Source organism: Vombatus ursinus, unplaced genomic scaffold (assembly GCF_900497805.2).
Source record: "Vombatus ursinus unplaced genomic scaffold, bare-nosed wombat genome assembly UNPS02014941.1, whole genome shotgun sequence".
Lineage (NCBI taxonomy): Eukaryota > Metazoa > Chordata > Mammalia > Diprotodontia > Vombatidae > Vombatus > Vombatus ursinus.
Genome location: NW_020954719.1, coordinates 6,344,147 through 6,358,258, shown reverse-complemented (window position 1 = coordinate 6,358,258; position 14,112 = coordinate 6,344,147). Strand labels below are relative to the sequence as shown.

Sequence of the window (14,112 nt, the reverse complement as noted above, 5' to 3'; positions counted from 1 at the left end):
AGTCAGGCGGGAGCCTAACCCCTTCGCTGCTGCGTTGGCTCTCAGACTAGGCGGTCCCAAGGCAGTCGCCTCTGACTCCGATTCCGCCTCCGCCACCCAGGCCACTGCAACTCTAGGATCCGGCCCCTGGGGTCTGGGTGAGTCGGGATCCCGAGATCTCCCTGTAGCAACCTATATCAAATCTGAAACTCAGAGACTACTCCAGAACCGCCGAGGCTGTAGGTGATGTCTACACAGATGAGGGGTTTAATGGGGGTGAGGGGACGGTTGGAAATCCAGGGCTAGTGGGCCATGGAGAGCCACAGGGAGAAGTAGCTGAAGTATAGAAAAGGAAGTAGGACACAAAGAAAGCTTAGTTCATAGGGTCCCGAGTTCTCTGGACAGATCCTGGCGGGCAGTTATCTCTTGCTCTGGGGAAACCTGTCCTGGTTTAGGGGCGTCCCCTTCTATGGGACCCCTGCTCTCAGGTGAACTGGAGCGAAGCCGCAAGGAATCAGACAGTGCCAAGGTATTTAGATGAGGGTGGATGGGTACTGTGAGCAATGAAATGTAAACTCTAGAGCTCAGTTCTCAGCTCTGCCCCCATTTCGCTGAGGGGCTTATTGTAAAGGAGTCCCTATTCACTCTATTCCCGGGAGAGGGAAAATGAGGCAAAGTGGCACAAGTCCTTGCTACTGGCAGCCACTCTATCGCCTTCCAGCAAGAAAAGCATGAGCCTAGTAGGTGAAGGGACAGCTGGACATAACTCTTTTCAGTCCTTCTGAGTCTAGGCAGTCAGTCAAGACTAGGGCATTGAAGGAGTGGCTGTGTGTGCGCGCGTGTGTGCGTCTGTGTTGGGGGTGGGGGGGTGGAGTGCGTGGAGAGAGTTCTGGGAGCTGAACTGGGCCGGGAAAGAAGGTAGCTGGGAGCTGCTGCGCCTCACCGGGTCAGGTGGGGTGTGTGTTGGGGAGGGGGGGCAACCGAGGGGTGGAGATGCCCGAGGCTCTGGGAGGAGCTGCAGTTCACTCAGTCCCGGCAAAGCAGCCTCCGACAGCAACGCGAACAGAACCAGAGCCCCTAGCTCCCTCCCTCCCTCCCGGCTGCGGCGCTGGAGAAGCGAGGAAGAGGAGTGGCCCGGCCCTGGAAGAATGCGGCCCCGCGGAGGGGGCAGAGCCTGACCCAGCCTCCCCACGGCTTGAGCAACTCGAGTGGAGTGGAGGGGAGCCAGGGGACAGAACCACACCAGTCAAGAACTCGGAACGCAAGCCACTGGAGGTAACAGGGAACTCTGGGGTACTGGGATAGGACAGACAGACAGACAGACAGACAGAAGTAGAGGCATAGAAATTAAGAGATAGCTGGAGACACGGCGGCAGAAAGAAACCTGAGTTTCTTTGTGGGCTAGGAAGGCATTAAACAAGAGAGTGGAGAAATGGGTCCAAGACTGGGATTCCTGGGGACCAGGCTGAAGATTGTGCCTGTAGGGGTTTGGGGGCACGAGTAGCAGAGTGGCTAAATTCAAGCTCCCTTTAAGGTGGAAAGGAGCCTACCTCTTCAATAGCACCTGTACTCTCCCCCCATCCCGCCCCCATTTCTCCCTAGTGGTTTGGGGAGGTGTGTAGGCTTGGGGCCTGGGGATTCCCTAAGCCGGTAGGGGAAAGGTGTCCTCTGGGCTCATTACCCTTAAACTTCTCTCACTGAAACGTAGCAGAGGTAGGAGCCATCCTGTCCTTAGGGTTAGCCCAAGGGCTGTGGCGGTGGAGACCACAACTCTATCCCGTTGGTCCAGTGGAACCCACTCAGGGCGCCTCCCATTGCCACAACCTGAGTAAGGGGGAGGAGGGTCGCTGAACTCTGTGGCGGGGTGAGATTTGAGGCACGGAGCTGCAAGAAGAGGGAGCCACTATCAGAAATCATTGGGGGTAAGGTGTGTGTGTGTGTGTGTGTGTGTGTGTGTGTGTGTGTGTGTGAATGACCTAAGTCTAATTGTGTTCAAGTGTGAGTATGTATGTGTTTTGGGCCTTTTGGTCTCTGTGCTTGTCTGTCGTGTGCCCCTATCTGTTTCTCTGGGAAAAGCTCTGTGAGTTGTCTGTAGGTTCTTGAAGTGTTGGGGGTCAGGATCTCTTCCATTCCGGCAGGGAACTGGGCTGCTGCCCCTCTGGACTTCTAGGTCTAGTCCTTGAGCTCCAAGGTGTATGGATCTATGGGGTTTTACTGAAGCTGACTTGGGTTAAGCTTAAAATCTGAGTCTCCATGGAGAAGGGAGAAACTCAGGGACCAGACCTCCCCACTCTCTAGACTGCCAGGGAGCTGGCTGACATACAGTTATTACTTCTTATTCCCACAGATATTGAAGAAGTTGCCGCTAGAGCCATCAGGCCCTGGCCAGGACATGACGGAGGAGCCACGGTTATGGCCTCTGCCCTCAGGCCTCACCGGGCTCCTGCTCCTCTTCCTTTGCAGTAGGTAAGCGGTTGACCTGATCTTAGCTCCTGTACAGCACCGCCCGGAATCCTGTCTGAGAAAGGGGGAGGAATATGGATGGATGCTAGTAAAACCTAGGGTGTTCAAGTCACCACAGGGTCTGGTTGGAAAGTGGGGCCACCAATTTGAGCCCTGGTTTCCAGTCTCCAACGAGTCTTTTATATGTCCCCAGAGCATTAAGCAATGAAATCCTGGGGCTGAAACTTCCTGGGGAGCCTCCACTCACTCCCAACACCGTGTGCCTAACGCTACCCGGTCTCAGTAAGCGTCAATTCGGCCTGTGCCTGCGCAGCCCCGACGTGACGGCGTCTGCGCTACAGGGCCTGCACATTGCGGTCCACGAGTGCCAACACCAGCTACGGGATCAGCGCTGGAACTGTTCGTCCCTGGAGGCCAGCGGCCGGCTGCCACATCACAGTGCCATCCTGAAGCGGGGTGAGCCAAGGGCTTGTTCTGCTGTAGTAGGGCAGGTGGAGGCTAGGAGAAAAAGTTTAAAGCTAGGGGAGGGGCCTCACCTGGGAATCCCCTTCCCCCTCTGCTCCCCCTCCCCAGGTCTTCTTGCCCTGTCTGGGCCTCCAGTCCTACACGGCTTCATGATTCGCTGTTCTCCCGACATGCTCCCAACTTTCCACCTGCTGTGCTGCGGGCGAAGCAGCTGCTTTCCGGCTCCCCGCTCCCCCTCCCCCTTCGCTAGGCTCTGCACAATCCGACCCGGGTTGCACCTGTGAGTTGGGAGATTCCCTCAGCGCTGAGAGCTTCAAACGCCCCCCCCAACCTACCTCCCCCATTGCTCTCTCCACCTCCCACTCTTTGACAAGCCTGGGCCATGCCCTCCGCAGCCACAGCGGAGGCGGGGAGACGCCCCCAGCCGTTTAAGGGTTAAACCTGCTCCCCTAATTGCTGGGGTTCCCAGGAGCTGTCGCTGGGAACAAAGACCCCGATGGCTTTGAAGCCAAGGAGTATCCCCCTCCTCTCCCTGTTGTGAGAGCCCCAGGTGGCACCTGAGCAGGTGAGGAACAGTGGGAGGGGTGAGAATAGGTCACTGTGGCCAGGTCTAAGAGGCATCTTCTTCGACCCTGAGTTAAGTCATTGAATGTGTGAAAATCGGGCTTAGTTTAGGGAGATGGAGGCTATGCTCTGGGGAAGAAAGGGTTAATAGACAGCTGCCTTCTTCGGGGAATTCCCAAGACAAGTGTGAACAGCTTCACCCTTTGTGGGGTGGGGGGATTGAGAGGTGGGACCAGCAACCCATTTTCCCATGGGGTGAGGAAGGGATGATGGTGGAGTCAGATGCTGAACCAGGACTTTGTAAGGAAGTACTGGCATCCCTTCCTCCAAATTAAGTGTGGCACCAATAGTTCCACCCCACTAAAAGAAACTCAAAGCCTTGGAATCAGATTTGAGAGTAGGTTTTCCTAAGCATGTTAGAGGGCTGTAGCTCTAATTATCTTTCAGCCCAACCTCCTTGCCAGGTATTCTCTATCTATGGGGATATAGATCCCAACACCTCATCTCTGGCAGTATGGGTCACAGGGTAAATCACTCTGTGTTCCTTTCCCTCTCTAATGTCTTTTTACAGTTGAAATCAGGTTAAGCTGAACCTCAAAACTTGTACTTATCTATAGAAGTTAAAATGCATATATACATGAATTAATACATATATACTCATGTAATTAAGTAAAAAAGAACCTCAGAGACAGTCTGTCTTGTTAATGGTGGGTGATGATTTATGGGTCAAGTGTATGTATATGAGTAGCAAGAGTTTTTGTTTGGTTTTGGTTTTTGTTTTGTTTGCAAAACCCCAGTGGGCTCTCCTATTCTTTCAGCTTACTGGGGAATATATACATGGTAGAAAGAGGGAGGACTGGTACTGGAGGCATTTAAGGGTTAAACTTCCTCTACTCATTGCTTTTCAAAAATGCTTTCAATTGAGTCTTGTATACATTTTCAAAGTTCATTTGCTCCTCTATGCCTTCCCTCCATTCTTCTAGGTTTGGCCCCCGTCAGGATACATGATCTGAGCAAGGTTCTAACTTATGCTGGTGGGTAGTTCTATATTCCTTCCATTCTTCCTTCTTATCTATTCATTCCTACTGCCCTTGTCTCTTCTTCCCAGGTTTCCGAGAGACTGCCTTCTCTTTCTCCATGCTAGCTGCTGGGGTCATGCACTCGGTGGCCACTGCTTGCAGCCTTGGTAAACTGGTGAGTTGTGGTTGTGGCTGGAAAGGCAGTGGAGAACAGGACCGGCTGAGAGCCAAACTGTTACAGCTACAGACACTGTCCCGTGGCAAAAGCTTTCCTAACTCTCCAGTTGGCCTTGGACCCAATTCAGGCACCATCCCTGGTCCCCAGGATACATGGGAATGGGGTGGCTGCAACCATGACCTGGACTTTGGGGAAAAATTCTCTCGGGATTTCCTGGATTTGAGAGAGGCTCCACGAGACATCCAGGCACGAATGAGGATCCACAACAACCGGGTGGGGAGACAGGTACCATGCTGTTTGTGTGATAGTGTGTGTTTGTTCATATGTGTGTGGGGACAGGGCATGTTGGGGGTCATACCTCCATGGGAAGTACCTCCATGGAAGATTGCCCCTATATCTCAAATCTACGGTGAGGAAGTCACAGAATAGATAGCAGCCTCCCCAGTTTGCAAGGTTTGTTTTATATAGAATTTTTGGTGTTTGAAGGAATGTTTGGAATATGAGTTACACTTTTGGGGGGTGGGGGCGTAGAGGACTTCAATGATACTCTTATCTAAACTCCTCCACTCAATCAGATATTCATTATTTAAGATACTGTTTTAAAGGGTAAGATGTTGGGAGAAGTAAGTTCTATTCCTGTCTTCATCTGACTAGCAATGTTACTTTGGATGAGTCATTTTACTTGTTTACCTCAGTTTATCCATCTATAAATGAAGGGGTTAGAGTAGATGATCTTTAAATTGTCTTACAGTTTCATAATGCCATGATAATTCTTCTTTCCTTCTCATTCATCACCCTTTCCTGATAACACCTGAAAACACCCCCCCCCACATCATCCACCCCTCACCCCCATGCTCCAGGTGGTGACTGAGAATCTGAAACAGAAATGTAAGTGCCATGGCACATCAGGCAGCTGCCAGTTCAAGACCTGTTGGAGAGCAGCACCAGAGTTCCGGGTGGTTGGGGCAGCACTTAGGGAACGATTAAACCGGGCAGTCTTCATCAACGCCCACAACCGCAACTCAGGTGCCTTCCAGCCCCGGCTTCGCCCTCGACGTCTCTCAGGTGAACTCGTCTACTTTGAGAAATCTCCTGACTTTTGTGATTGGGAGCCAGCCCTGGGATCACCAGGCACCCAAGGACGTGTCTGCAACAAGACCAGCCGCCTCCTGGATGGTTGTGGGAGTTTGTGCTGTGGGCGAGGGCATAATGTTCTCCGTCAGACCCGTGTTGAGCGATGCCACTGCCGTTTCCATTGGTGCTGTTATGTTCTCTGTGATGAATGCCGGGTCACTGAGTGGGTAAATGTATGCAAGTGAGAGGGACACTCATCCCCATCTCCCACCCTAATTCACACTATGGAACCTGGGGGAAGGGAAGGGCTCTTTTTAGCCCTTTGCAACTTAGTTCATTCATCAGTATCTCCCAAGAAATAATTTCAGGGAGTGAAAGCTTGATGGGTCAGCAATGTGTCCTTTCTGATTTCCCCTCTATAATTAGAGGATTGAGAAGAGAAATCTCAAGCTCCTTCCCTTTTCATGCCCCACTCTATGTCCTTCACACACTGGACTAGAACAGGATGAAATGCACTGTGTTGTCCCCCAACTACTTGATTGCCCTCTTGCTGCCCATGGAAAAACCCATGATTCCTAACCCTTGGGTGGGTGGTGATTATAATAATTTTTCTTCTAATGTAATCTACCCAGGAGTTGTGCAGCACCATTAAGACCTGTATTCTCAGAAGAACCATCCGCATGTGTCCAGTCCAGTAGTCTTTGTGAAGTAACAGGAGAAAGTAAAACAGAAAGGGATATATTTCTGGAAAGGGTTTAAATAACTGGGAACAGTTACAGCTCCTAAGAAAGTGCAAAGTCCTGAGTTTGCTAAGCTTCCCTCCTTTTCTCCTGGATCCTAAAGGAGGTCTTCTCTGGAAAGGGTGGGTCTAGGACTTTCTGATCTCTTCTGTCTTCCCTAGCAGAAGGGGAGGGAACAGCTAATTTATTTTGCTGAGACTTGTTCTTGGTTCCTCTTTGTAACTAAAATAAATTGAAATCAAGTCACTGAGCTAATGGCTGCAGATATGGAAATGTCCATATATTCAGGATTCCTGTCCCTACTTTTTTTCAAGATGATTCATCTTCCAACCTCAGTGGCCTAATTCCTAGCTTATGGAAACCCATATCATTACCTGGGAAAAGAAAAAGATTGCTGAGTATGTTAGGTTAAAGTGTCATGCCTTGTTCTGCCATTGGCTTGATGTACCCTATATAAAATACAGGGCCCTAAGTATTTGGGACTATTGACTCAGAGTTTCTCATTGGCCATAACTAGAGGCCAAGTATTGATCTTAGAATGTGCTCCAGACTGGCACTCAAGTCTCAGTCTAGCCTAGACCTAAAAGAAAGGGAACTTTTCTGTTTTTCCAGATTATAAAATTTGAGAGGCAGTTAGAATTATTGGGAGCAGAAAAGGGGAATACCCTAGGCTTAGAATGGGAATTCTTTATTCCAGAAACAGAAAAGATTCCCATTGACATTTACAAATATCCGTAGGTCCTGCATAAATCAATTCTCTTTTACAATATGGTAAAATAATTCATCTCTCTTTAAGAAAACTGGTCGGGTATTAATAGAAAGAGCAGCTCTTCTTTTTTCCTAATCTTTTTCTATCCTTGTCCTAATCTCACTGAAAATAAATAATTAGCAGAGCAAATCTCAATGAAGAAAAGGAGTATGTAAATGTATGCAGATATATGCAAATGTTGCATATTCATAGGAATGGAAGTTTTAGGCTTTTTAGATTATTTCCTCAGATACTGAAGGTAGAAATGTCTGTCTCTCTTCCCCTATACCATAGCTGTAAATACTAACCAGAAAGCCTCTGAAGTGCTAAGAGTTCCTGGGAAGTCAGGGGACTTCCTAGAGTATAGTGGGGTGGACATTTTTGAGGAATTCCCTGATTTTGTTTGAGAACCCAGGTAACAGGGAAGTGATCTAAAAAGTAATTGAATTAAACTCCATTATTTTCTAGAAGAGGATAGTGAGACCTAGAAAAGTTAAGAGGAAATTGTCTAAGGTCACATAGTCAGAATAGTGGGTCCATTCTGGGTCCCATTCCATTCTTAGCTCAATCATTATCTGGAGAGGTTGAAGACTTGTGCCGAGAAGAGGTCTGTGGATATGAATGGAGTTCACTCTCTGGGTATTTCTGATACTCAGCAGTGTGATTCATAGTGCTCCACTTACCCCACAGTCAATCACAGGAAGCACATCACAGCCTCTTTCTTATCTTCCTTTTTCAGATTCCTCTCCCTTTCTTTCTAGCTCTCTCTGCTTTTCTCAGACACACTCCCTGGCAGACTGAAATCCCAAACCACAACCTTGAGAAATTCCAAGTAGATTTTGTCAGCAAGGCCAACACTCCCCACCCTTACCCCAACTCCTCCGGCACATGCACTGGGCTCAGGCCCAGGCTTGGGGTCAGTGACAGCCGCTGAGAGGATGCAGCCCACAGGGTGGGTGCTGCAATTTCAGCCTCTGCTCAACTCCAGTGGCACAGAATGGGAGGGAAGAAAGAAAGAACTGGAAGGAAGGCCTCCCTCCTCCTGCACACTCCACCTTCTGGTTAATGGGAGGGAAACACAGGGAAGGAGAAAGGCTAAGCTGAGTGATTGTCAGATGGAGCTTCAAAAGAAGGAAGCTGCCCTTCGGCAGAACTGTTTCCAATTCCACTCCTGTTTACCAAATGGGAAATCCCCACAGATCTTGGAGTAGACATTTCTTTTTGCCAAAGACCTCAAAAACATGAAGACAAAAGGGCTGAGAGCTTCCCTTGGGAAGTATCCTGTTCCCACAGGCCTGCCCTACCTGCAGAACCATGGTCCTGTTCCGGACCTTGAAGGTCCTTATCTCCATCCTCCCCTTGATGGCTGGGAATTTGGGTTCAAAAGTATTGCTGGCTTAGAGTAGATGCATTGGATAAAAGCCAGCCCATCACTGTGGAGAACTTCACTTCCTTGCCAGACCTCCACAAAAGCCTATTTGGCTCAGTGGGAAAGTTAGAGAAGAGAGTTGGACAATCCCTTGATAAAAATTGAGGTTGAGGTGAAAATGAGGACTCCTCAGCTATATACCTATAAAAATTCAGGGAAAGAGATAAAAAAGGTGAAGCACTTATGTGTGAAATAAACACAGAGGCCACCTTTGGGATTTGGGAAAGGCCTAGGGGAGATGTCTACTCTTGAGAGCAGATGTAGGTGGGACAAGTCAGATACCTCTTGTACCCCTTTACCAAATGGCAGTGAAGGCCCTGTAAGTTGAAATTAGAGCTTTGAGCTGATTTTTAGCTAATGGTTGTTCAGTCATTCAGTCTTATCCTACTCTTAGTGACCCCATGGACAATAGAATAGCAGGTACTTCTATTCTCCATTCTCTCTGGAAGTCTGTCCAAGTTCATGTTCTTTGTTATCACAACACTATCTACCCATCTTATCTTCTCCTACCCCCTTTTCTTTTGCCTTTAGTCTTTCTCAAAATCAGGGTCTTCTGCAATGAGTCCTGTCTTATTATGTGGCCAAAGTATTTAAGCTTCAGCTTCACTATTTGATCTTCTAGTGAATAGTCTGAATTAATTTCTTTAAATATTGACTGATTTGACCTCCCTGCTGTTCAAGAAACTCTCAAAAGGCTTTTCCAGCACTACAATTTGAAAACATTGATTCTGTGGTGCTCAGCTTTCCTTATAGTCCAACTCTCACAGAAATACATTGCTACTGGAAAAGTCATAGCTTTGACTATATGGACCTTTGTTGGTAAGGTGATGTCTCTGCTTTTAAATATGCTGTCCAGATTTGTGATAGCTTTCCTTCCAAGGAGCAAGCGTCTTTTAATGTCATGGCTGCAGTCACCATCTATAGTGATCTTTGAGCCCAAAATATAAAATCTGACACTGCTTCCATTTCTTCTCCCTCTATTTGCCAGGAAATGAAGGGACCAGTTGCCAAGATCTTTATTTTTTTACGTTAAGCTTCAAGCCAGCTTTTACACTCTCCTCTTTCAACCTCATGAAGAGGCTTCTTAATTCTTCTTCACTTTCTGCCATCAGAGTGGTACCATTGTGCATATCTGACATTGTTGATATTTCTCATAGCAACCTTAATTCCAGCTTTTGATTCATCCAGCCTTGCATTACACATGATGTACTCTGCATATAAGTTAAATAAATAAGGTGACAATATACAGCCTTGTTGTACTCCTTTTCCAATCTTAAACCAATCAGTTGTTCCATGTTTGGTTCTAACTGTTGCTTCTTGGCCCACACACAGGTGCTCAGGATACAAGTAAGATGATCTGGTACTCACATCTCTTTGACGACTTGACACATTTTGTTGTGATTCACATAGTCAAAAGCTTTAGTATAGTCAAAGAAGCAGAAGTAGAAGATTTTTTGGAACTCCCATGCTTTTTCCATAATCCAGCGAATGTTAGCAATTTGGTCTCTAGTTCCTCTACCTCCTCAAAAACCAACCTGCTCTTCTGGTAATTCTTGGTTCACATATTGCTGAAGCCTAGCTTGCAGAATCTTAAGCATAACCTTGCTGGAGTGTGAAATGAGTGCAACTGTTCAGTAATTTGAACATTCATTGGCATTGCCCTTCTTTAGGATTGGGACATAAAGTGATTTTTTCCAGGCCAATGGCCACTGTTGTGTTTTCCAAATTTGCTGGCATGTTGAATGCAGCACTTTATTTTTTTTTTGAGCACAGCACTTTAACAGCATCATCTTTTAGGATTTTAAATAGCTCAGCTGGAATTCCATCACCTCCACTAGCCTTATTGTTTAGCAATGCTTCCTAATGCCCATTTGACTTCATTCTCCATGGATGCTGGGCTCTAGATCAGTAACCACACCATCACAGTTATCGGTGCTGTTAAGATCTGTCTTGTATAGTTCTTTTGTGTATTCTTGCCACCTCTTTTTACTCTCTTCTGAATCTTTTAAATCTCTACCATGTTTGTCTTTTACCACCTTTATCCTTGATATCTCTAATTTTCTTGAAGAGATCTCTTGTCTTTCCCAATCTATTGTTTTCTTCTATATCTTTCCATTGCTCATTTAAGAAAATCTTACCTCCCCTTGCTATTCTCTGGAATACTGCATTCAGTTGGGTTTATCTTTCCCTTTCTCCTTTCCATTGTTTTCCTTCTTCCCTCAGCTGTTTGTAAAGTCTCAGCAGACAGTCATTTTGCTAGTACACATCACTTATTCTAAGGGTGAATATGAGCAAGAGAAAGGGACTAGAACCTGAAAAACAGGAGGAAAGATGATAATGGATTTATCTAGGAATAAGAATAGGAAAGAAAGCCCAGTATAGTGGGACCACCTCCCAATCTTGTATTCCCTTGAAAGAACCTTTTTATAAGGCTTTGGACCACCACCATCCCACTCCACCCCAGGAATAAGAAGCCAAGAGGACCCCAGTATTGCTGTGGTTCTGGATCTAGGTCTAGGCAACAGCTGAGAAAGAATATAGAGAAGCACGTTGGCATAGTGGCTAGAGGGCAATCCTTGAAGATAGAAAAACCTGGGTTCAAGTTCTTTTTCCAACACATGCTAGTTGCGTCACCATGAGTACTTCACTTAACCTCAGAGTACCCCAGGCCACTCTAAAGGTCTAATAAGTTACAGAGGAGTTACTGATGTGCATCAATAGGAGTTCCTCACCACCAATGAAACTGTAAGTCCCAGGAGAAAGAGAGAGAATGAGAGAGAGACAGAGAAAGAGACAGAGATATAGAGAGAGAGGAGGGAGGGAGAGAGAGAGAGCCCCCCAAGATACCCCTACCTCTCTTTAACATTCTTACAGCCAAAACCAAGTTGTGTCAAAGTTATTCTAAGGACCTAGATAAGAGAGCAGAGTTAGATGGCTTTGGTCCATAGTAAAGAGGGAACAGAAAGAACTAGAACAAACCTACAGTCTATATAAACACAAAATAAACTTTGTCAATGCTTCTCAAAAATTCATTCAGCAAACATGTCATTAAGTATCTACAGTGTGTAAAGGAGCACTATGCTAAGCTCTGGGGTATTAGATAATACACAGTCCATGCCTTAATGGTGTTTGCAATCTAGTAGGGTGATAAGATACAAGTATATAATGAGCACAGGCTCTGGGCTCATTCTACCAACTCCCACTCACACTGGCATTACATTTCCCTCTAAGTTTTAAAGGTAACCTAGAGGATTGGGGAGTATTTTTTCTTATAGAATAGCTTATGAGCCCCTACTAGTATGCTTACTGCTAGGAGGGGAGTATGATCATTAGTTAATATCAATTAGTCAGATTTAATTAGCTTGTAGTTGGGAGTGTTTACTAAAGTGGTTGGTATAAATATCACCCCAAAAGTCTTTGACACATTCTTGCATTAGTAGACACAGAGACCAAGGGTAAAGTAGACTCATTGTTATAGCATATTGTAGCAAAGGGAATAACTCACTGTTCCTGGCAATATTTTTGCAGAAGTCCTTAAGAAGCTCTCTTTAGGAATGGTGTAGTTTTCTGCACATTTCCTTGTAGAATCCTGAAGCTGCTTTTCCTCAGTGTGACTAAATTGTCTTCAGCTCCCAAAGCAGACAATGCTGACATTTCTGCAGCTACCACTAGGATTCCAGTGAGAACTCTAAATACCCAACCACCGAAAATTTACAAGGTCTTCCTAGGGTCAAAAAGGCTGGAAGGAGACGGAAGCTTTCTCCTTCCTTCCCCCCCCTCGAAGCAATTACTCCAAGAAATTTCCTCTCAGGGGTTTGACTAGACTATTCTTTCATCATTGCTAACAGATGCTAGAATTTTGGGTGCAGAAGTTGCTTACTATTTTATGGAAGACTCAGAGGATATGATGAAATCTCCTCAGCCAGTATTCACACACCTTCTATGAAGCATCATTCTATGTCATCTAATGGCTTTCAAGGACTTCTCATATCTAATCTAATGTTTTTGATTGATTGATTCAATGGAGACCTTGGCTTTTAGTTCATACTTCTAACTGATTTGAGTGACCCACACTCTTACATGTAAGTATAATAATTTACATATATAAATTCATTAATAATTACAAAACAAAACCCTGAATGAACTATGGTGGTCAGGATAGGTTGGAGTTCTCTATATTCTCCAACAAAGAGAATGGAGATATCTTGAAGGAGATGGCTTTAGTTGAACTTTAAAGAACAGGCAGGAACTCAGAAGTCAAACTGGAAGAGGGAGAGCATTTCAGAAATAAGGAACAGCACAAGCAAAGTTAGGAGGGTGAATTTTAAGGGTCTGAAAGTAGGTTAGTTTGGCTGTAGCAAGAGTAGGTAGTAACACTAGTTTCAATATCCTTTTCCATAAACTATTTTTAAAAAAACATTATTTTTTAAGGGTGTTGAGGTATTGGCAGTTGAACTGTAATTATGGGGAGACTGTTAACAATGATGTTTTGAGCAAAACTGTGAGTAAACAGAAAGAGAATGAAGATAATTTCCTTCCCGTTAGAACTGTTATAACCCTTATATTGTAAATAGGAAGAAGCGGATTCTTGAGAAAAGACCTTAATTGGTATGATGAGTGGCCTGAATGGTGGGATTATATTTCAGAAGTGAAGAGAGGCCACGAGAAGTGATAGAGATGACTCTGGCTGTGATCTTTCTCACAGCCAGGATATCTTTTAAAAATTAATTTTTGTTAATAACTTTTAAAAATATTTCCTACTTCCCCTATTTCCTTCTAGAGAGCTTCATAATAGATATTTTAACAGAATAAAGAAAAATAGTTCCATAAAACTAAACAACATAAAAAAGTATGGCTTTATATACAGTATTCCACACCCAAGGATCCTACCCTTCTGCAAAGAAGTTGAAAGAGGTCTTTTCATCTCTCTTCTGTAGGGTCAAATTTAGTCATTACAATCTTACAGGATTCAGTTTTCAGTATTTTGTTGCTGTTGTTCTTCCCATTTAAGTTGTTGGTTGTTGTCCTTCATGCTCAAAGCAAAATGATGTCATTTTGTCAAATGATGTCACTTCAAGGCATACCATGCTGGGCCGTCCTGTGCCAGTGTCTCCCATGTCTCAAAATCGATTCCAAAGTTCTTCAGACAGACCTTGAGAGTATCCTTGTATCACTTCTTCTGACCTCTATGTGAGCACTTGCCTTGTGTGAGCTCTCTGTAAAAAAAGTCTTTCAAATAAATGTACTTTTGGCATTCAAACAACTCGGCCAGCCCATCAGAGTTTGACTTTCTGTTGTAGAGTTTGAATGCTTCGCAATTCAGCTGAGAAAGGACCTCTGTGTCTGGTACCTTGTCCTGCCAGGTATCTGGCATCAATTCAGAATCTTCCTGAGACAATTCAAATGGAAGCAATTCAGTTTCCTGGCATGGTGCTGGTATACTGTCCAGGTTT

At 45.5% G+C, this 14,112-nt stretch overlaps 1 protein-coding gene and 1 long non-coding RNA gene across 2 annotated transcripts in view; one reads left to right on the top strand and one right to left on the bottom strand.

Moving 5' to 3' along the window:
• The first annotated feature begins 1,064 nt into the window (after nt 1-1,064).
• WNT10B (Wnt family member 10B) lies at nt 1,065-6,732 on the top strand. Its single transcript, XM_027844498.1, has 5 exons — nt 1,065-1,254; nt 2,327-2,445; nt 2,636-2,898; nt 4,580-4,953; nt 5,529-6,732. Exons 2-5 carry the CDS (start codon nt 2,372-2,374, stop codon nt 5,985-5,987), a joined length of 1,170 nt encoding a protein of 389 aa, XP_027700299.1. The 5' UTR covers nt 1,065-1,254; nt 2,327-2,371; the 3' UTR covers nt 5,988-6,732.
• The window catches only part of LOC114029837, a 21,489-nt gene continuing 13,262 nt past the window's right edge, over nt 5,886-14,112 (bottom strand). Inside the window, exon 3 of the long non-coding RNA XR_003567529.1 lies at nt 5,886-5,961. This is a non-coding gene — a long non-coding RNA (uncharacterized LOC114029837). The remainder of the gene's footprint in view (nt 5,962-14,112) is intronic.